This window comes from Mchenga conophoros, linkage group LG23 (assembly GCF_057382185.1).
Source record: "Mchenga conophoros isolate Kocher_MC1m ecotype Shallow Benthic linkage group LG23, M_conophoros_male_GT1.1, whole genome shotgun sequence".
In the NCBI taxonomy this organism is placed as follows: domain Eukaryota; kingdom Metazoa; phylum Chordata; class Actinopteri; order Cichliformes; family Cichlidae; genus Mchenga; species Mchenga conophoros.
In genome coordinates, this window is record NC_140547.1 from 25,957,195 (window position 1) to 25,980,865 (window position 23,671).

The window sequence follows — 23,671 nt, forward strand, 5'->3', positions numbered from 1 at the left end:
CACGGTACTATTTACAGACCCAGGCTGCTGCTCCACGCACAGCAGCAGCAAACAGGAGTTTTCCTTCCCCCCCCCCCCCCCCCCCAGCTGCTGTTGAAATTAAAATAAAAAAACAAAACCTGCAAACCTGCAAGATTTTAATTCTGTCTTCAGAAAATTTTTCCTTAACCCATGGGGCTGCTGGGAGCTTGTTGGATCTGTTCTAAAAAACCTCACAGGCATCTTTTTATTCCTGAAATACTCCCTGTTTGCAGATGCGTGGTTTTGGTTCAACAGCAGTGTTTTGCTAAATTACAAAGTGAAATGAACCAATTAGCTCGGCCTCTGGCATGCCAGCCCAGCCATTCTGCCAAGACGGATGACAGAGGTCCCCTGGTGCTACTCCACAACAGCTCTTGTACATCCTCTTTTTAAATTACCTCCCATCCCATAAATATACACAAGACAAGAGCGAGGCAGGGAGGATTAATCCCACCTCGCCAGTTTCCCAATTTGAAGTGAACGATAAAAAAATGAAAAACACAATAAACAAATAGGAACTGCTACAGGGGCTGTATCTTAACTCAGTCTCCCTACAGTACTTACACCTTTGTTTCAAGTTACAGTATGCAGACACCTACGTTAGGATTGGGAGAGTGACGGAGGCTCAAAAGATGACACAAGCTAAACGCAGCTAAAATAAAAAAAATAAATACATTTAAAAAAAACAACAACTTCTTGTTATTCTAAAAAGTTAAGCTTTGCTTCTAAAGTCATGAAAAAAAATCTACCTTTATCACTTTTATCTTAAAATGCTACTTTAACATATTTTACAATAAAAAAAAGTTATGTTTTCATGTTTGGTCATTTTTAGACTTTAGAAGGTTTATGGATGTCTTGTTAGCTTCTGTTTAGTATTACACTGATTTAGAGACACCCTGTATGTGTGTTGCTTTGAGCTAAATGCTAGTATTAGCAACTAAAGTGGTCACAGTGACATTAAGCCACCATCTTGCTAAAAAGCACTAAATACAAAAGCAGCTGAACGTGATGGGAAGGAGCTAAGTGTAATTTATGTCATGAACAACAAAAACGTTTGTCTCAAAATTTGTGCTACTTTATCTCCTTGTTATAGAGCTTTTTTTGACTTTATTCAGACTGCAAATGTCAAGAGATAAAATCTCTTCAGCATGACCTGGGTCTAACCCAGGGCTTCATTCCAGGAGGATGTGCCTAAAACACTTTACCTAGAAGTCCAAGAGCTATCCAGGTCAAATGAACCAGCTCAATTCGCTCTTTTCGCTACTCTGAGCTCCCCCCAATTGATTGAGCTCCTTTGGCCCTCACCAGAACATAGGTGAGGGCAGGAACATAGATCTGCCGGCTGAATAGAAGCGTGGTGTTTCTTCTTTTTTTTCTTCTCTTGTTGCTAGTCAGACTTTCTAAAAACTAAACTGCAAATGTCAAAAAAATTAACTAGCTGTGTAGATGTGCCCCCTTATTCATCTTCTGGGGAGTATGAATGTCAAAATTTGATGCTAGTCCAGAGATATTGACCAAAGTAGGTAACTGACTGACTCACTGAAATTCCGATTCCTACATATACTGAATAAAATACTCAGACACGACACATAAAATATTTAGCTATTTATCCTGAGTTTTGGCACAGATGTCATCGCCTTTAAATATTACTTTTATAAAGCGTTAACAACAATGAGGTGAGATTAGCCCAAAATTAGCTTTTGAAAGTCTACTTAAATCCCTCATTTTAAGGAACCTCCAAATGGGGTGTGGCCCTGTTTGGAATAATCAAATTTCATGAGTTTTTATTTTCCAAATTCTGAACAGATTTGAGCTAGCAGCCTGAACAAGGCCTGAGATTCGTCCTCTGGGGACCACGAATGTCTTTTCCAATTCATTTAGACTATAGAAAGTTTTCAAAAACATGGTTGTTAAATATTTAATAAATAAATGCCAAATCTGATAACATTCTCTTTCAGATTTGGGAAATATAAAGTGTTATCAAGAAGCTAAACTTACAGCACCATGGCAAAAGTTTTCCAGAAATTAGCTTTTCCCCCCATCTTTGAATCTACGCGTGAGTTAAGATTCAGCCCCAGCATCACAGCCTGCACTCTGGCTGTCCAAAAAAAGCAGGAAAACCAACACCAAGGCAGAGGTAAAGAGGACACAAATGTCTGCAACAGATTACTCTTAAATTACAGGTACATCTAATGTGTACAACTAATCAACAGACAAAGACCAGAGAGCACTGAAGAACTTCTCAAAATGCTCTTTAGGTGCTTTGGCAGATACCTTTGAAAACAAAGAAACAAACATACTAAATCAAAGAAAAATAAATGCTATTCATGAGGCAACATTGGTTGTTAAGGCTCTACTGTGTCTGTGCTTGCTTAGTATCTATTGATGGATAGTAACTGCATACTGTCAAGTGTGAGTAGAATGAAGTGGGGGGGGGGGGGGGGGGGAGGGGTGTCGAATGGTGAGGCGGGAGGCACTATGTGGAGTCTTCAGGCTCTGACTTGATGGTCTTCTTCTCTGCGTTCGTGGACGCCCGCTGTGACGTTCCATTTTCTGAAGGAAAAAGGAGAATGTCATCAGCAAAGAGCTTCATAATAACAAACAAGTCCTGCAGAGCGGTTACTGTAAAACACTTTTGTTGTATGTATCCTTCCATGAGCTTAAATCTTGTCCAAAGTGTCTTTGAGTAAGGCACAGCCTTTTAACTTCCTGCTCATTTGAAAAATCATTACATTTTTTGTATGAATATCATTTCAGGTTAGTCGCCATCACTAACCTATTGCTGGTGTTTTGGTCTCATCTGTGTTGCTGTTGTTGCTGTTGATGTGGTTGTGATGGCGCTTCAGTTCATTGGCTAGCTGCTTGCCCAGTGGGAGGTCGCCTTCCTGCATGTTCTGACTTACCACCCGCAAGTTTATTGGTCGTTCATCTGGAAAAAGTAAAAAATAAAGGCAAAAACAGTTAGCTTTCCCAATCAGTTTCTCAAAGAAAAGTGAGCTAAAGAACCTTTAAAGTACCTTAAACAGTTTTTTATAACTGCCCTCTTCGCCACTATTTTCACCAGGAATTTCAGGGAATAACAACCAATAGTGACATAAAAAATATTCAGTAAGCAACAGCCCAGTACAAAATGAAAATTTCACCTACTATCTCTGAGATTAAGCTAAAGTAAATCCACTGGGATAGAAGTCAACATCAGCCCAGATGTTTGATGTAACACCAGCTTTGTTTTACATGTTCAATATTCCCAGTGGCAACAAAATGAGTGTGTTTGTGTGTGTGTTAAGCTGCTGATCCCTCATGTTTGCCTTTTATTCCCCCTGAGAGACAAAAAAGAAACAAAGACGGAGGAGAAAAGGGTGGATGAGGGGAAGCTGTGACAGTATTTTCCACCACATTCGACTGCTCGTGCCCAATGCAGCTGTTATTTAGTTGTTTATATGCACATTAGCCTCCTGTCTTGGGATTGTTTTGCTGATATTTTATCATGTATAAGGTATGAATTTTACACACAATACAAAGAAATGTGACATTAGAGCCAGATGACTTTGTCATTTTTGTAGCTATTTGCTAATAGTGCAGCTTTCAATCACACAACATGTGCTGTACTAAAAGATATGGCCTTTCATATATTTCCTGCTTTCTAAAGTTTCCATGCACTTTTTCCAAAAAAGGAGATAGAGTTCTGTTTTTGGGATAAAATTATTCAATTAAGCTGAAATAGATATAAAGGTCCTTTTCTTTTCTTTGGAGGGTAGACGAGCTTTAATAAGAAGAAGGTAAGCGAGGCGTCGTAAAGATTTACTTCTGTCTGAGCCTGTTCAGCTGGACTTCATATGAAGTGTTTACACTGTCTGTGTAATCTCCGATGACTGTATAAAAAAGGCACTGCATAAACTTAGAGGACAGTGACACTGCAGCTTTTCACTTTCATTTTTAAGGCGGTGTCACACATAGTGTGTAAAATAATACATTTGCTGTTACAACTAACATATTCAGGTTTAAATAGTTTATCCAGAGACATTATAAACAGTGGTGTTTGATGTAATCACAGTACATTAGAGTAAACTGTAAGCTACCTGACAGGATCATTAAATGTTCATCATCATAAATCTCCATCTCTGCCTGTCTGATTGTCTTCCTCACTTCTCTGTATGTGTCATTTCTCTCTCTTTTTGTCATGTTTCTTAAAAAAAAGTAAGTCTGACATTTATTTCTTCAGCATGTTGAGGATGTCCGCCTCTCGGCCTGTGACGGCTGTACCCCCTGATCATGAGACCCCAAATTAAATAAGCTGTTAAGAAAATGAATGCATGTTTCCGAAAATGTTTCACAATAAAAGCTTTGTTAAGCAACCAAATGTACTTTATACACTATTTGTACAATGCTGAGTTTGTACAAACAGTGTAATGCAGTGACTCTAACAAAGTCATTTACTAAAATTAACTAATTGATTAATATAACATCACTGTTTGATTACCAAATAAATATGCAGTAGACTGAGGTTAATTATACCCTTATAATGAGGTCTGCTATTATAACATGACATGACATACAGACTTCCTAGTTTTGGTTATTTTAGCTCTGCTAGAAAAAGTATATTTTGCAGACCAGCAGCTGCTCCAAGTGTTGCTTTTAGCCTGACTTTGCAAGGATGCCATGTTTCATCTAACCTTCCAGAAAATCTGCAAAATATCTAAAAATATCCAGATGTTTTAGCTCAAACGGTCAGAAGCTGCAGTTATTTTCTTTCTTCTTTTCAAATTAGGTGAAACAGACTTGCCTTATTGGCCATACAAGTCTCTATTGCTCTTATGGAAATTTAAGGAGCTGGGTGCCATTAAATTATTGTGTAGGAAGATGATGAAATTAAAAGAGCTGCAGTCAAATCTCAAATGATGGAAAGCCAGGATGGACGCTGCATGTACCCCATGATTTAATCCTTAAGCCTCTACAGATAAATCAACTGTTTTATTGAAAGCCAACTTTTTAAAAACTATCTCAGCATCCACGCTGTTTAAAATTCCCAGCATTAACACTCAACATTTCTTATTGTTTTTCATTTTAAAAAATGCAAAAGAAGAGGTGCTTCTACTGAGCAGTTTGTTGTTAAATTTCAGGGTTTTATCCCAGTGGAATAAAACATAAAGGGGCAGAGAACGAGAGAATAAAAAGGAAACCTGCAGGAGAAGAAAAATGACAGAAGGGGGGAAGAAGAAGAAAATAAGAAAGGAGAGCAGAGAAGAAGAGGGGGAGGAGAGAGAGAGAGAAGTAAACAGCGAGAGAGAGATAGAGACGCCCCCCTCCAGGCAACTGGCTGGAGGTAAACAGGTGTGGGCGTGATAATTACAGGTGCATTGTGGGATTTGTGGGAACAGCGATATAATGAGCTGTCGGGAGTGGGTGAGGGAGGAAAAGGATAAAAATGAGATGAGGCCCGGAGGAGAAGTAAGATCCTGAATAATGATGCACCCCCCCCCCCCCCCCCCCCCACCACCACCACCTCTCTGTTTGAGAAATCGGAGTGGGAGCAAATGGAGATGAAGAAAAAATACAAAATAAAAGGTGACAGCTGCCACGGCGGCCGGGTGTGGAAAATCAGCACCTATAGGTGTTGTTTCCATCCACGCATCCTGTGACATTTATGACATGAAGCATGTCTGCAAATTACTTGGTGCACTCCAAGAATGTCGGCCTCTATTCAGCTTAAAGACCAACAAAGAGCAAAGATTTGGCTCAAAAACAAAACCCCAGCTGGGTGTTTTCTCTTGACTGGACACAAGGGGCAGCAGTGAGTCACTAAAACAAAACAAAAACAAGAAAAGATGCTAATAATGCTTAGACAAGCCAAAAAAGGGATATGTTTTTCTAGACTCAAGCTTTTTGATCTCTGCTCATTAATCACAAAAAACTGACTGGGCGCCAGTTTAGCTCAGTGCGTTGAGCGGATGACCACATGCCATATGACTGAGAGCGGCCGGGTTCAACTCCTGAGATGTTTAACAAAAAAAACGGACTGATTTATATTATATATTTGGTGATGTGACCAGAAACTTTAAAAATATAAAAAGACGAGACGACAGAAACCCACTTAAACCATTTTTTTGAGTGTTGATTTTGCACAGTTTGTCCACCAGAGGTCCGGTGCAACTTAGGGTAAGCATGTGCTTGGATTGCAACAAACACAACAGCTGATCCATGCAAAGTCGATAAGAGCAAAAACCTGAATATCACATATTAAATCACTACACTGTTATCAGTTTTAAAAATCTGAAAATTAGCCAGGCAACTTTTGTTCAGTTATGTTTCAAAACGAAAATATAAAAATTACCAAGGAAAGACGTGCTGGGTGCTTTCTTTTAACTGGACACAGGGGGCAACATTGAGCCAACTATAACAATCGCGCAGGAATCTAAAAAGACTCGAACACGCCACACAAATATGAGGTTTATGTTTTGCTGAAAACAGATGTGAGTGACTTAACATGTTATTAAACTATTAGTATATTATTAAATTATATTTTTTAGCTCATAGACAGAAAAAATGCCCAGCATAGTCTCCATTTATTGGAGATTATCATACACTAAACATATAAACTACCAAGGAAGCTACAAAGGAAAAAAGCAAGGAAAAAAAAACACTAGGTGTTTTCTCTTGATTAGACACAGGGGGCACCAGTGAGCCAGCCACAACCAACAAAAGATACTAAAAATACTTGAAAAAGCCAAACAAATATAGAGTTTTTAATTTACTGGAAATCAGTTCTGGGTGTTTTTATATTAAAGGTTTGTTTTTGGCTGGATCTTCTTTTAGTGGATGCAGCCATAGATTTTAAAAAAAAAGAACATTTCCAGTGAATGGCAAGGGGTAAAAACAATCAGGTCAAAGTTACTTACTCTGAGATTTACTCCTTTTGCTTCCAACTGTGATTAAGACCAACAACAACTAGCAAAAGGTGCTAAAAATACTGCAACAGAGTGGATATTTATGCTTTTGCTGAAGCCGTCATGGGCAGTTTTGCATAAAAAAAGCTTTTCTTCCGCTAATATGTGACAGAAAAACAGATTTATGGTTTACTGGAAGCGGTTTGGGGCTCTTTTTTTTAATATTCCTGAGTTTCAGTTTGCTTTCAGAGTTGCATCTAACCTCATTATTCAGTCAGGATCGTCTTTCGCACGTCCTGGGAGATTTATTACTAGATAATAATATGCTTCAAGAGAAATGTTTGGTAAACTTCACAGAAACATTTAAATGCCAGAGTCCTTTAACTTTATGATCACACCTTAAACGTTGGATTGACTGGTTTGGAGTCAAAAGTATTTTCTCCTTGCACAAACCAAAGCGAGGCATCATAAAAATTTTAAAAGACTCCACCTTTTTAAATTCCTTTGTTGTGTAATTTTAATTGTGTTGTTATCGGCTGTACTGACAAGTATGACCTCTTACTGAGGAGGTGTGCCTGTTGCGACCAGAAATGTTTTGATAAGTTCAGGTTTCCGCTGATAAGCATCAAAGACGGCGGGATTTCATGAGGGCCGTGGGTGGTTTTTATCTTCATCCCTTTTTAAAATGTAGCCTCATTTCCATGTCACATTTGAATTCATTCCTTATGTTTTTGTAATAGTACATATCTAACAGTGGGGGTGAAACACGCCTCTGTTAACGGCCGCCCTACCTTGGCTGTCTCTGCTGGCGTCAACGGCTGCGTTTCCGTTGGTGTTCTGTGCATTGTTGAGGTACTTTAAGGCGGCGGGGGGGATCCTCCAGTCCAGAGCCTGGAGTCGTTCCTGGACAGCGGCATCCTGCAGGATCTCCATCTGCCTCGCCAGCAGACGCTCCAATTGCATCTGGTGGACACAAACAAAGAGCAGTCAGATATGAACTGTGGGTAAAAATATCTTCTGCAGTCTCTCGATCAGGGGTCTCCAACTCCAGTCCTCGAGAGCTACTGTTCTACTACTGTCCTTACTCCAACACAGTTGAATCAGATGGTGGAATTACCTCTTCAGCATGCCATCAAGTTTGGCAAAGGCCTGGTAACAAGCTATTCATGTGATTCAGGTGTGTTGGAACAAGGATGCATCTAAAAGCTGCAGGACAGTAGCAATCGAGGATTGAAGTTGGAGACCCCTGTGCTAGATGTTAGAAAATACAAGCTTTCATATGAAGATGTGACTTTCATCTGTGGACTCTCAGTAAGACTGTGATAAATGGATCTGCTGAGACATTATAGGTAGATAAAAAAGTGGATTCTGAGCTTTACTGGTCTTTAACAGGTAAAAATACAAACTAGTACGGTCCAGAGGTGCACGTAAAGACGACCTTGAACGTGAGAACAAAAAAATTTAAATCCAGTTCTTGGTTTAAAAATCTTCAAAGAAACTTTTAATCAAGTACCAACCACAATGTGGACTTTGTTCCAATGTCATAAAATAAACAAAAGAGGAATTCAATGCACCTTTAAGAAATAAAGGACATTTTAAGTGCAAATTACTTGTAACTGTTGGATTAGGATTACAAGTAATCTCTAAAACAAAAAAGAAACAGTGTTAAATCCAATAGATTTGGGCCTCATTCTTAAATTTTAGACCTTTCATAATTAAACATAATTAGCCTTTTTACATTTTAAAATATAATCAAAGTATCAGTTTAAGTTTAAATCTTCATTAAAGTAGGAGTTAACGCATAATGGCAGGAATTTTTCACTATAAATTTGACCTTCAGTTATTGCTAATAGCAACTACATAAATAATGACTCAAGTAAATACAGTGACACTCAGACCGTTGGGGAAAAGGTCATGGTCACACACACGGGCGTTTCCAGGATTTTCTCCAGGCACAAAAACCAGTCGGTGGAGGTGGGGGGGCTCCGTGGGAAATAAAAAACAAACCAGTTAAAACTATTTAGTCGTGGATAAACTTACTGCCTTCATAAATGTGCATCAGGAGACATCGCTGCCCTCTAACAATATAGCGGCTCGCCTGAAGCATGAGATTTAACGGCGAGCTAACCCAGTGTTTTAGTTTACTGAGTGGTAGAAGTTAAGAAAACATCTCACACATAGGGAGTCGCGAACGACAGGCAAAACGAACTCATTTATTCTTCTCAACTTAAAAAACTTTTTTTTTGTTGTTGTTTCAAATTTGCTTTCATTGCATATTATTATGTGACTTGACATTTGTAATATTTTGTAAGGAGGACAACACAGATTTTCCTTAAAAAGAGAATCAACACCTACAATCGCTGTAACTTCCACACATGGTTGCTCTGGTATAATTATAGGTGGGCACCAAGGCCACCCCAGCTCCCCCTCTTTAGCTACACCTCTGCATATAATTGCTAAACAAGCTGTGAGAGCACGAAGAAGCATCTGAGGTTAAACCAGTTTTACCTTCATACACAGATTAATTGATACATATGAATAAATCCTTTAAAATCCACCGATTTTTGCTGAATTTTATTCTTTTTGATAAATGCAGTGTCTTAATTTCAAAGTTATTACCTTCTAGTTTCTGATATTGTACTTATTTAACATGCAGGTTAAGTAGAAAAGAGAGAAAACGCTTTCTGAGGTTTTTTTTGCTTCATTTATAATAGATAATACCTAGAGGATGACTATGAAGCACGATGAAGATTTCTAGATCCTTTTTTAATCCTGTCATCCACCCGTGTGAGGGTTCAGACCTGTAAGGTAAACGGCATGTGCGATATATCTGAACTGCTTTGAGGTTTGACCTAAATCCGAGTGACCTGACTGAGGGTGAACTTTTGCCCCCTGCATCTGCCTCTTGGGTGCGTTAAACCAACCCGGGGAAAGAGCTTGAAAGCAGGAAAATGACCTCCTTAAATGAGCTTCAGCGAAGTGAAGTCTGACAAACAACAGCGCAGCGTGGTTGCTGTCAGTCGGCACATCTCTGTCACTTTAAATTACTGCAGGACACGTCCATGCACGGAGAGACAAGCAGCAGTTCAGAGAGGCCTGCCGTGCGAACACAACCGTGAAATCTCTTCTTCTCCTGAATGCTGTTTGTGGAAATCACATCAGCGTGACGGGTGTAACAAACACTGAGTGATCAGCTGGAGTACATATACGTTAGGCCACATGTGTTCACATAGGGAGCAGGCGCTGAAATGTTTTCTGGCTAATGAGTGATCATAAAGCTGTCCTCCTACACTCCGGCTCTAATTATGAACAGCAGCAGCAGCGGCGTGGAAACCAGTGAAGAGTCTAACTAGGACTGCCTCAAACATCTGGCGACATGGTGAGGAACGACAGTCGTTCCAATAAGACAACTCTGGGCGATCAACCTCAAAAGACATCCAGATGAGGAAAAGAAATACAAAGTGCTGACGTCTGCTCTTAGGAAACAGCCTTTTTGAATGATCACCACTGCACTAGCCACTTTTTTATAAACTCTTTAGGCTTCAAAATAACAGCTGCTTCTCTGGAATTGAGATGGCAAGTGTTTGTTATGGCTACCTGCAGATTTCGTCCAACGGTTTCCTCTCCTTTCGACTTGGCGCACGCCAGTTGCTCCCTCAGCATCTCCTGTCGCATGTGGATGGCCTGCAGCGCCTCCTGGATGTCGAAGAAGTTCTCCTGTTGGTGTGACAGACAAACACGTATACATGTTTTGGGTTTCCATTTTATTGTTTCTTTAAGATTCATTTGAAGGTTCTGGTTGGTTCTCAGAGCCAAGAAGAAATTGAGTTTCTCTCAGTAGTCAAGAAAATATGGTGTTTTAGTATGAAACTACAAATCTCAACCCTGCAACTGACAGCTAACATCTTGGTGAAGTGTCAGTCACACAGGTAAAGTATAATGAGGTCAGTGTATGTGCAGGTAATCCCCATGAGCCGAACTCTTTAAAAGCTGCTCCAAACACACAAACAGTTTTTTCTACTCATGGGTTTTTATGATGTCAGTAAGAGGGAATTCCTTATATGCTCCACCCACCTGCTTTTTAAATCTTCTGTTTGGGAGTGGTAGCCAATCAAAAGAAAGTTGGCTTGAAGGGGGAGGAGCTAAATCAACGAGGCTCAGTATGATATAAAGATGGATTATTTTAAACTGTGATTCATGCAAAGCTACCTTAGGGGAATATTTTCAAAGCACGAAGGTGTTTTTTTGAACTGACATCCAATTTGTGGCTGATATTTTTTAAATAACATTTAACGGTTAGTTTTATGTTTCACCCTTCACTGAGCACATGAAACTGTATACAGCAGAGCAACAGAGCAGCAGGTCAAAGACAAATTTATAAGAATTTTTAGAGGTTAAATTTGCACAAAATACACTGACGCTGTTCAAGGCTTGTTCTGGTTTTAAAAATGATAATATTAATGAAAACTCCAGGCAATATAGAGAACATTTTAATAGAAAAGAACAATTAAACAATTAAAATAAGAAATATCATTTCTGGAGGCAGATTTTATTAAAATGAATAAAGTCGCTAAGAAGCGTTTTACTCTGTTATTAATTAGTTTGAACTTATTTTGTCAACATATAAATAATTGCAACTATTTTCTTTCACGTTACAATTTAAAAACTAATTAATAACACACTAATAAAGCTTATTTATTTAAAAGAAGAACTAGTATTGCTGCTATTTCTTGCTACTTATTTTGGTTATTGGGTTTATCAAAGCTTACACAATACAAATTCCTTTGATTTGTTTATTAACAGACTCGGGGGAATTTTTTCTCACTGTGGATTTCTGCAGAAATTCCCCCATCTTTAAGAGCTCAGAGTAGTTTTTGTGAGCAGGTGTCGGCTTATCTGCAGCTCTGAGGTCCCAGCCGAGTGTGCGTCCGCCACATGTTTTCGATCAGAGGTCTACACGCTGAGAGGAGCTATTCAAAGACAACTCTCTCAGTCAACTGTGTCAGGAGAGGAGCACTGAGAGTCCTTTGTACTCTATTCAATGGTGATGCTGATTCGCCCTTAATGTTCCTGAAAAAGTCTTGCAGAGGAGCTCCAGCTGGCCACATCTTTACATTTCACACATTGTAAATACTGAAAATTAGCCAGCAAGGCAGTTCCGGTCATCATGTTTTCAAATAAACTGGTGAATTTAATGAATAGGAAACATTTCGTAGGGATTACTTTCTCATTTTAAAATGACTGTTTGGTAGAAGACAACCCCTGAGGGGTCCAGAAACTGTTCAGAAGCTATTCAGGTTGCAATCAGTTAGGACAAAACAAGTTAAAACCTTTTATTCCAACAAAAAAAATAGATCTTTCCTGAATTTCTCATTGCCTCTTCCTGTTAAAGGGTGGTTCTTCCTCCCCACAGTCGCCAAGTGCTACTAATATTGGATTATGTGATAGCTGAGGTTCTTTCTGGTTCTTCTGTAATATTTTAGGGTGTTTAAATTACAGTATGAAGCACCTTTTAAATATTAAAATCATGTCAGATAGTGATTTTTGGATATCAGTAAATTTTAAAATCGAACAAGGAAAACTAATGAACACCATGGAGAGTCTGAGAAGCTTTTTTAGCTTGGAGGAACACTCCAGAGTTAGGACAGTCTCTTGATAGTTTAAAGGAAATAGAGACATCTCAGTAAAGCCCAAAAATATTTGACAAATGTTGAAATCAAGACGCAAATTGAAAAAAATCTGACCATACCTCTGTTTTAATTCTTTTAGGTGACGGCTCGTCTCGGTCTCCACAGCGAGACCTGCAGAGAAAAGTCATAATGCACACATGTCAGTTCCATTGCAACCACTGACATCCAGTTTTTATGCCGAGAATTCGCTGAGCTGACAATTTACCTGGGGAAAGCTTTTTAAAAATGAAAGCATCACAAACGCTAAGAAATGTGAACACGTGATTCATGATGGGCTTAGACAGATGGTCACATGTGTAGTCCAAACACTGTCGGCTCATTTTAGCTTTAAAACCAAACAACTTAAATCTGAAGTCGGCTTCAGTAAGGAAAAGGGGCTCTTACTTGCTGGTGCGGTAGGTGTATTTGTAGGTGACCTCCCTGGAAATCTGCCGGGCGAGTCCGAACAGCTCGTCGCGGCGTGTCAACAGAGCCATGTCCCTCATGCAGAGCTGTGCTGCCGCTTCGTTCACCGTCAGCTGTGGGACACACATGTACAGATAAATCAGGTTACACAGGAAGACCCCCACAGGACAACATTAACCAGAAAAATATGCATTCACCCACTTCGTGAAGCGTCAGGTGCTTGCCGTCCCTCCTCTTGGAGTCAAAGCGTCCATAGATGGCGCTGTACTTCCGGATCTCCTCCTCCCTTCGCGGATCATCATCGCTCATTTCAAAGATGTGTCCGATCATCTTTCCTAGCTTCTTGTTGTTCTTCAGCTGCTCTTTTACCTCAGCCAGGTCCGCCTTTGGGAGGCCAGGCGCCATTCTGTCCACACACTCCATGACCGACTGGACAGCGGCTGCGTCCAGAGCTTCTAAAGCCTCTCTGGGCGAAGATGGGGAGCCGAGGTCTGACGGAGACAGGCTGTGCTCGCTATCATTGCTGTGGCCCGACCAGAACCTCACCTCGCTGCTGCCCTGCAGTGGTGATCCGGCCGACACTTTGTCCCTTGCCACGTCCAGCTTCCCCGGGTCAGAGCAGGCGGCGGCGATGGCTTTGGGCATCTTGACGCTGGCGGTACTGGCGCGGTCCTGAGCGCTGAGCAGCGTGGGTGAGCCCTCGGGCAGTTTGTACACGGGGATGCTGCACACGGGCAGCGAGGTGAGGGGCTGGTTAAAGATGGCGGGGTTGGTGACCCAGTCTCGCAGTGCCTTCTGCAGGCGGCGCACGTGCAGCGGCTTGCTGGCCATGCCGACGAGGGCCATGATCTCCAAGAACTCCTCCTCGCCGGCCTCGCAGAGCTGCTGCACGTCGTCACCGCCCTGCTGGATGAAGGCCTCGTAGTAGTAGAGCAAGTTTGCCCGCTGCAGGATCCTGTAGAGCTGCAGCTCACCCAGGGTTCTCGGCAACACCGCTGCCATACCTAAGAGACGACAAACAGAAGGCCAAAGGTCACTCAGGCACTAAGCTAAGCTAACAAACAGTCACACATGAGATATTGATCTGAAAAAAAAAAAAATACCACGATTGGATGAACAGTTATTATAACCTATTAATATAGTGGGAAGATGAATGTGTGGAGGGCCAAAAGTGCCAAATCCACCCCCCCACCTCCAAATTGAAGGTGCCACATAAATATTGCAAAACTAATAACGATTGAGGCATTGATCCAAATAATAATAAATAAATATCAGCAATTAAATATGTTATTTGTGATGATTTTTATACTGTATTATTTACATATTATTACTAATTGGTTCAGTTGTACGGAGGACTGACACTGTCAAAATTAAAAAGAAATAAATAAAAAGAAATAAATAAAAAACAATAGAAAAACAAATAGTGAAAAATAATATATAAACAGAGGCATTAATACAAATTAATATTTTCTTTCTTTTTTGTTTCTGGTGAAATTTAGTTATAAAAGTGCCACCATTTAGATTATACTCTGTAAAATGTGTGGGTATAATAAGCTAAAGCTACACCCTGCAATTTTACAGTCAATAATTTGTGTTTTTTCTGCTTTATTTGTTTGTTTAATTTTTTAAAAGCATTCTCCAATTGTTGTTGAAAACTGTAAATAACCACTGAAATACAATCCCCCCATTTATTTTTACTTTTGGCAATTTTAGACTTCCGTACCAGGAAACAATCTTCCTTAATCTTAATCTTCCATAAGATAACAATAACAGATTGTGGTAGTTCTCTAAGATCGAGTCGTTGAAATGCTTCAGATGTAGAAATGTCAAATCAGTCACGTTCTGACTGAAATCCTCCTGCTGAGTGCCAAATGGTGAGAAACACCAATTTGCCCTTTAAGGAGAAAACAGAAAGGGGGAAAAAATGATGCGCTCACATGACACTAACTCAGTGCTTTGTTAAGATCATCAGCAGTCAATCTCAACAAAGCAGGAACATGTGAATTTCTCTCAATGAGCAGACACTAAAACTGAAAAGAGAGCATGAGGACTTTTGACCTTGGAGACAAAAAACGGAAGTCAAGTTTTTCACTTGAATCTTCACAGCTGAAGAATGTGAAGATGAAAAAAAGAAATGTAAAAATAAATATGCAGTTTTTACTGTTTTCACTGGAGGCTCCATTGCTCATCTGAATTAGCTGCTGTGAGCCGACATGGAGACACATTTCTAAGAACAATGCACAGGAATTATATTTGGACTGCACTTGTTATCCTTGGCATGTGCAGGGTTCCTGTTTATCAGGAGTCCACAGGTGCGTGGATAGGTGAAATCTGCCTCCACTTTTCCGCCAGAAACCACAAACAGCTTTCGCTTTGCCCTGCTTTAACTAACCTACGTCGATCCAAGTGTCTCAAATAAAGAAGTAAACGTTAAAACCAAAGAAAAGGGCAGAAATGAAGTGAAATAATAATTATGAACAACAGTAGTCCAGTAAAACTACTAAAACCTACAACTGAAATTTACTTACTAAACATCCAAAACACAATCAAAAAACAAGGTAAAATCATAATTAACAGCAGATGCGGGTGCGGGCAGCTCATTTAGTGTTTTTTTTCCAAATATCCTTGAGCTTCTGTGCCATATTTTGCTTGAATGAACATTATTATTGGTTTTAGTTGATAGCACTGCATCAACCCAATCCTGGCTTCTCTATATTCGATCCCTGTGTGGTTTACAATTAAAATTCAGGGAGACATCACACTGAAATGTTGGCTGTTTTCAGCCTCTGATCCTCCGGTGAGTACTTCTCCTGCTCCAAAGTGGAGACTTGAATCTACAGACCAATGCACGAGCAGATAACTCTTGTATGTAGCATTCATACAACACATGTAGATAGATGGAAATCTTTACTGGAACACGTGTAAGATTTAACTCCAGTGCGTGGAGGAAATTTGAACTTGATCAAATGACTGTGGAGAAAACACGGTGCACATGTTGGTGATCATACCTGGATATGGTCTAGCATACTAATAAATCAGACACATCACAGGTAGGTTGCTACAACCTGCCCATCCAGCATACAATATCTGCACTGAGAAGGTACAAGAAATATATACGTTGCAACAAAGTACTTATTGCATTGCATTATTTATTGCAATTACAATCCTGTCAACAATTACAATCCTGTCATGCCCTTTGCTTTCTTGTGTATACACATATATACACACAACAGTGGTTTGTTTTCTCCGTCTGAAAGCTATAAATCACATGGATATAGCTTTAAAAACTGGGAAAACAGGAATTGTGCACACAACTGTGTAAGTGTTATAACACATTTTTACAGGGCTGTTTAAGTGACGTTGTTATTTTACTGTCAGTTTACTGTCTTTTTAATTTTACTGTTATTTTAATCTTTTATTGTTATTTATTACAGACATTTTAAGTTCTTGTTTTGTAGTTTTTATTAAAAAAAAAAAAACCTTTTTCTTAACTTTAGTTGTTTTTTCTATTCTAATTTGCCCTCTGAGCTCGCCTGCCAAAGCACTTTGCAAACTCTGTTCTCAAACTTGTTATTACAGTAATAAAATGTACAAAAAATGTCATTTTTAAATTGCTGCTTTAGCTCTAAATGTGGGTCTACAAACATCTGTGAATCCCTGTGAATAAACGTCTTCTGCGGGCCCACTCGCCGTCCTTTGAGGACGACACTCGCTTGGCCTTTAATTTTAAAGAAATGATTGAATCTCGTCACTTGCCATCTCAAACTCAGAGAAAACAGGAGAGAAGCTCAGAAACTGGCTTGTTTTTCGACTCTCCCTGTGTGCATGTGAGGCTCTGCGGAGGCCTACAGCTAACAGAGGAGTGGCAGTCAGCGAGCCTGGGTTACTGGGAGGACCACATGCCTCTCTCCACCCCTGCAGGATGTGTAGGTGGTGGGCTCGCCTCGCCCAGAATAGGCTCTGAGAGCCTCAGCCCAGGGAGCCAGGCAGGCAGGCGTCGAGTGAGCAGGGAGAAAGACAAAAGCTGCCTAAGACAGAAAACTGAAACCATCCTCTTTAAAATACGTGGATTTATTCAGTCTACACAGATATCAGAGATCACTGGCACTCAAGGTGACCTCCAGAAGAGCTCCTCTAACTCAGTTTCCTTCTATAAAAACGAGTTTTAGGCAAACAACCCAATAAATGGAAAAAAATGATAATTTTTTTAAAAACGGAATCAGACAACTTTTGAAACTTCCACTCCACGTCCTTATCTTAACCTCACAAATTCTGTTTAGAATAACAACTTTTGTAGCATCTACACAAATGACCAACTGAATAATAACAGTGTCCCTCAGCAAACCTGTAAACATGTCTAGACTAGAGGAAAGATGCCTCCTTTTTTTTCTTGTTTCTTCCAGCTGCAAACAGGTCAACGTGCTTTCTGATTGTAGAAATCTCTCCATTTAACCAAAAAATAAAAATAGTCTTTCCTGGAGTGACGGTTGGAAAAGGAGGAACGATTACGGGCGGTAATAACAGGTAATTTAAGTTCACAGGTCTGCATCACATTCACTATAAAACTTTTAAAAAATGTGGATATAACGTGTGATGTGAAACTCGAGAAAGGCTTGTTGTTTCCTGAGCACAACTTCTCAGTGCGCTCGCTTTCCATTTATGTCACCTCAACTCAAAAGTTTACGTTAGCCTTTCCTTACAACTACGGCGGCTTTAACAGAAAGTAATGACGCGGCAAAAAACAATCACTGTGTCAAAGCAAGAGTAAAATTTCACATGAAAACGTGACTGTTTCCAGTCTTTCAATGACAAAAGGTTTGTTTATTTAAGCTCAATGTGAACAAAATGTGACAAAAACTGAAACTAAATGAAGCTCGAGTTCACAAAGAACTCTTGAGCTTTTGTTTTAGCGCTTACACAAGCTTCTTATCTTATGAAAACAGCAAAAATGACTGATCTTAATGATTTGGTTCATTTATGATTCAAAACATCCTGATTTGGCAGCTTGCACACAACATTTGATTTAATTCTTGGAATAAGGATGTTTTTTTCTTTCTTGAAATGTTATTATTTAGTACTCTGAGAAAAGGTGCAATAAAAACCTGAGATTTTTAGAGTAATTTGGCTCATTCAACTCTGAACCTGCAGACGCTTCAGAGCTTTTGCTCGTCTGTGTGTGAATCTGTAGGCGAGGGATTTTTGCTTCTGGAAGTTTTCTGGTTTCCGCCTGTATTCTGAGTTCTATTAAAACTGGATTTGGCTGCAAACAGGTGAACAGTCTGTGAGCACAAACTCAGTCTCAAAATCATCCTACTATCAGGTTATTATTAGCTTCTTTAAAAAGCCTTAATAGATTGGGAATCCTAGCCCGGATCTTGAATAGAAACCCTGAAAAAACTGCCCGCTGCTCCCAGAAACAAGTTGGCAGACTGTCCGATGGGCACTACTTAAAAACAAACAAACAAAAGAGTTTGGTTTTACACATTACTTTCCATTTTTATCTTGTAACATCTACCAGGTCACCCAGGTCACCCATCTAGGGATAGTGTTCAGTGAGCCTTCACCTCTTTTATGAAATATTTGCCTTTCTGGAAAACAGAAAATCCTCTTTGACTGAAAGGTAACAACATCCAATTTCTTTACCCAAAACAAAACCCAACCTTAATCGTAGACTAGTCTCTGAAGTTATTCATTCCCAGTTGCTGATTTTGTGTCTTCTTTTATGTCTTATTTGGAAATGTGCCATCGGTTAACTAGCCTAAACTAGCTTACATCCTGATCCTGAACACAAAGCCGAAAACCAGCCCAAAGAGCACTTTAGTGATTCTACGAATGAAGGAGGTACAAGCAGAAAAGGGCGGCTACGATGCTGCGTGCCGTACTTTTGAAAATACAGCTCTGGCTGCTTGGTTCGGGAGTTCGTCTAGGGAAAACGGCATGCTCGACACCTTTTTTTCTATCTGCCTCTCATGCAGATAACTGAGGAACTTACCATAACTGTTTGATTAGTAACTGTAATGTGGTTACAGTTGTGTAGCACTGCCCACTTGGCCTAAAGCAAAGTTTTCTGAGGAGCAAATTCTCACCATGTGACTGTGACCAACCAATCAGGCATTAGGCCAGAAGAAGCACTGTAGCAACATCCCGCTGTCCGCATGTGATTTGCTGATACATGTACCAGTTTATTCATGTGTTTTTTAGTAAATGTCGGCCTCTCTGTTCTGTTCAAGATTTTTTCAAATTGATTAACCTGAAACCATGCAGCAACTCATTAATGATGACCCTCCAGTTGCAAATGGATAATCTCAGACATGCTCTAGGCTATGAACTGGGAATTTACCAATTTGACCCTTGTCCTACATCTATCTGTGCTTATATTAGCCTAACCATACCTCTGTAGCCACCCACCAGGTAGAACAAAAAAACCCTAACCCTGAAAACATTGCTGGTATTTAGCTTTCTGTGTTTGTTTGCATGCAACGACGTTAAACTCTAATGTACGCCCGGTTAAAAAAGCCACACTGCTCATTTAACTCTGAATGTTCCAGTGTTTGTTAATTTCAGTTCAAGTCAATTTTAAAGCCAAATCACACCATTGTATTGTAAAGACCCTACAATAACGGAGAGAAACTCCAAGAATCGGACAACTCCCTATGAGCAAGCACTTGGCGACAGTGGGGAGGAAAAACTCCCTTTTAACAATAATAATAATAATAATGGATTGGATTTATATAGCGCTTTTCAAGGCACCCAAAGCGCTTTACAATACCACTATTCATTCACTCTCACATTCACACACTGGTGGAGGCAGCTACAGTTGTAGCCACAGCTGCCCTGGGGCAGACTGACAGAAGCGAGGCTGCCATATCGCGCCATCGGCCCCTCTGGCCAACACCAGTAGGCAAGTAGGGTAAAGTGTCTTGCCCAGGGACACAACGACCAGGACAGAGAGCCCAGGGATCGAACCGGCGACCTTCCGGTTACAGATGCGATTCCCAACCCAGGGAGAAACCTAAGGGATTCCTCCTGAAGGAGCGTTTTTACCCAGAAATGGCTAGCAACATCAGATTTATTAGGGGCTGTCTCGAGTTTTCAGGGCTTTACTAAATAAACGTTGTCCAGGCTTGCATTATTTTTGCAACACGCCACACTCATTTGTTCCCATGGGTTCCCCCCTTTTTTGCATTTAAAATAATTTACTTCACAAGCATATAGGCTGAGCTGCTCTCATGTGTTGAGGTCATTTTGTTGAGTAAAGGTCATGGGCTCACTTACTTCTGAAAATAGCCTCTATTTGCATGTCTACGTATTTCTGATATGATCATTATGTTTCTGGGATAGAATGAACCCACATTTTGAGCCTTTAGAATTGACCCCATTAACCCCCACATACACATGCTTTTTTTCTCTAAATGTTGGTTTAGGAAATGGAATATTTGAGGATAAACTCATTATTGTTATTATTTTTCAGGTCCACTGTTAAGCATGTTGCACACCCCACATAACTAACATATAAATTAAGTTTCATTTTCTGATGAACACGAACGCCTCTCCTATCATTTTAGCATTAATGATAAAACCACTCATCCTCCTTCAGATGCTCAGGAGGCACTCGCCAACCTAAGATGGGTATTTACCACCATCTTAGCCCCACAGATGCTTTATTGTTAGACTGATAGGTTGGAAAAAGTGGCAAAAAACAAATAAAATTGACTGTGAAAAGACCCAACCCTGCTAGATCATCATATACTCAGGTGTTTTACTCATCTATTCCTTGGCATTAAGCTGCTGTGACTTAAATGCAGCAAAAGCTGTAAAAGTTGAACAGTATAGGATGATTTCTTTGGGGTTTTCTCGGTGATGTAAGATAGTAAAATGAATACGAAGCGTGCCTCCTTTCAGAAAAAAGAGAATAACCACCAGATGAACTAACAATGAAATGATTAGAGGAGTTTTCTTGTTCAATAAGTGTTTTCAGCAGCAGAAGGTTATCTGTCCCTCTACACTGCTGTGTGCCTACAAATAGAAACACTGAATTCATTCACTCCGCTTCAGTTCCACTTGTTGTCAATTCTTTCAACCATCTGCACAAACACTCCCAGCCATCTTACTCTAGTTTCATCACAGCAGGCGTGTGTGTGTGTGTGCGTCTGTGTGCGCGAGGATGATGAATGCGTGTGTGTGAATGGCAGAATCTTAAGTGAAGTCCTGCTCCACAAAAGCGAGTTTTGCCAGTTGGATCTTTTCACCTGGAGAAACGAGGCGTGCGCTGCCACAATGGCACACACACACAAAACACATGTACACGCATTCATGATGAGTGGATTTCCAGGTGAAGTGCCACGCAGAAGCAGCAGTCCTCCCTCAGCGAGCTGAGAAATCCTTTGATTTCACTGTGATTCAGGAGGAAATTCCCAGAACTACTGTTTGATATCATCACCCGAGCGGCCTGGAAACCATCAGCTCATCTGCCAGACTGTCTGGGATGTTACTCCAACCCTTTGTGAAAAAAGAGCCACTCAAACCCGGCATTCGCTCCAGTGATGAAGCAGCTAAAAACGGCACAAAATGACGCACAATACATCGGAGATCCTCTCGCTCTTTCCTCAAATATTCCTGTAGCAACTTGTCCGTTGACACTCTCGTGACACTCTCCGCAAACCAACCCACCCTGCATAGGATGCTAGAAATTTGGATATAAATGTTTATTTAGAGGCATTCCCATCCCGTTTTTAAAAAAATAAATAAACGGTTTCTAATGGACTAGCGCTTTGGTTTGTGTTTACCTCCCGCTCATGTGGATATTATTATCCCTACAGTGCTATAACACAGGCGGATAGTTTTGCTACAGCGCGTAAAAATGACTTTAGAGCTGTTTTTACGTCCCCTCATAGAATTTTTAAGCTGACTTTAAAGCACATGCAGTAATGTCTGCAAGCATTTCCAAGAAAATAAAAAATAAAAATCATAAAATGTGTCTTTGCAAAACATTTCCAATCACCATTATTATTATTATTATTATTAGCAGCAGCAGGTTACATGCACGGTCACCGTCTTTAATTGAGCCTACCTGGTGAGTTTTTGCCCCCCTCTGGTCCGCCCTGGTCCGGTTCCTCGTCTTCCCTTTTCTCCTTCTCCTCCTCCTTCTTCTTCTTTTCACACTACCACTCCTGAGTGTCAATTTGCGCACAAAGAAACCCGCAAAGGAGAGGTCCCGCAGCAGCAGCGAAGTGCGTAAAATTCAAAAGAGAGGAAAAAAAAATCTAAATTCAAAAGACGAATAAAGACAAGAATTATCTCCAAGGCGCACACAGACAAAAAGAAGCGCGCCTGCTTGTGTTTGCGTGCTCAGACCGAGCCACTCTCCTCTCCTCTCTGTTTCTGGAAACTTTTCTCTCTCGACTGCCGTTAAGAGAAAGGAGGGGAAAAAACCGCAGAATATGAGTAAAAAAGCCGCTGACCTTCGTGCGTCTTTCGGTGCGTCTTCTTCCTCCTCCAAAGTGTGTGTGAGTGAGTGTGTGTGAGTGTGTGTGTATGTGCGAGGATGATGAATGCGTGTGTGTGTGTGTGTGTGAGTGTATGTGAGTGAGTGTTTGAGTCCTCTCCCAGCGTCTCTCCACTCCCCCTTCCGCACCGTCAAGTCAGACGTGGTAGTGCGATCCTGCGCTTCCGCCTGCGTTTACGCAAAAAAAAAAAAAAAAAAAATTAAAACACAAGGTACTGGGTGAAGGTGCGGGCGCACTTCTGAATGGAGGAAAAGTGGGCGGGAAAAGAAAAGAAAGAAAGAACACGTTTAAATAAGAGCTGCAAAAATGTTGGATGTTTTATGATTAATGGCTCTGTGAGTTATAAACGATGACAGGAGAAGCTGTTGTGAGCCCTAAAAAAGAAAGAAGAAGAAGAAGAAGCACTAACGTGTTCTCTTCAGATTGGTTCATTTACAGCATTTCTTTATCTGGTGGAAAAACTGAGACGTACTGTTGAAATCGCAGTTATTCTTCTATTAAGACATCTCAGGGATTAAACTGGATTAAAGATAATGTATGCAAATGACCAGTGAACGTGAGTGCAGGGGTTCCTCTGCTTGACTAAAACGTCAATCACATCAGTGACCCTCCATGGCGGACGTAACAGGGAACCAGATTCCTATTTTAAACTATTTTACTGAAAATAGAACCAGGGAGTGTTTTTAAAAGTGCTGACATGCCTGAATGTTCAATCATCAATAACTCAGACGTTTAACAGTCACAGAGAAACTGCACAAAGTGTTCAGACTGTTTGACTTTAAGCACAGACAGTGTCTGTAGTTTTGCAAAACTATGGAAAAATGCAGAAAAATTAAATTAAATGAAAGTAAAAACGAAATAAATAAGTAAATAAAAAAAACTCTATTAAACGTTCACTACATACATTAAACTGCCATAAAGAGAGCTTAAAGCAACTCAAACAGAACGACGCTTTTATTTTGCCAGCTCTTCCTGTCTGACGCGTCGTGAGCGCGCACGGCTTGATGCGGCAGCCGCAGAAAGTGGGATATTCCGCGCGGTTGCCACAGAGCCTCTCTCTCTCGCTCTCTCTCTCTCGCTCGCTCCTTCTCGCCCACGCTGCTCCCTGCGTGACGCAAATCCGCGCGTGGGCGGACACACGGGGCGTGGGAGGCTTTCTGCACGG

General features: G+C 40.5%; 1 protein-coding gene across 1 annotated transcript; it reads right to left on the reverse strand.

Annotated features, from left to right (window-relative positions):
- Positions 1–90: 90 nt before the first annotated feature.
- Positions 91–22,793, reverse strand: LOC146547369 (NGFI-A-binding protein 1-like). Its single transcript, XM_085265341.1, has 9 exons — positions 22,462–22,793; positions 22,071–22,170; positions 13,202–14,004; positions 12,980–13,113; positions 12,655–12,706; positions 10,503–10,622; positions 7,697–7,868; positions 2,798–2,950; positions 91–2,574 (listed from the first exon to the last, which is right to left on the reverse strand). Exons 3-9 carry the CDS (start codon positions 14,000–14,002, stop codon positions 2,498–2,500), a joined length of 1,509 nt encoding a protein of 502 aa, XP_085121467.1. The 5' UTR covers positions 14,003–14,004; positions 22,071–22,170; positions 22,462–22,793; the 3' UTR covers positions 91–2,497.
- Positions 22,794–23,671: the final 878 nt, after the last annotated feature.

What these genes read in the sequence shown, in the direction of transcription:
- LOC146547369 (XM_085265341.1), bottom strand. Translation starts at nt 14,002, where the DNA reads ATGGCAGCGGTGTTGCCGAGAACCCTGGGTGAGCTGCAGCTCTACAGG. An exon ending in AGCACCTGACGCTTCACGAA is followed by an intron (nt 13,114 to 13,201) that starts GTGGGTGAATGC and finishes TGTGTCCCACAG; the next exon opens with CTGACGGTGAACGAAGCGGC. An exon ending in CTAAAAGAATTAAAACAGAG is followed by an intron (nt 10,623 to 12,654) that starts GTATGGTCAGAT and finishes TCACACCAACAG; the next exon opens with GAGAACTTCTTCGACATCCA.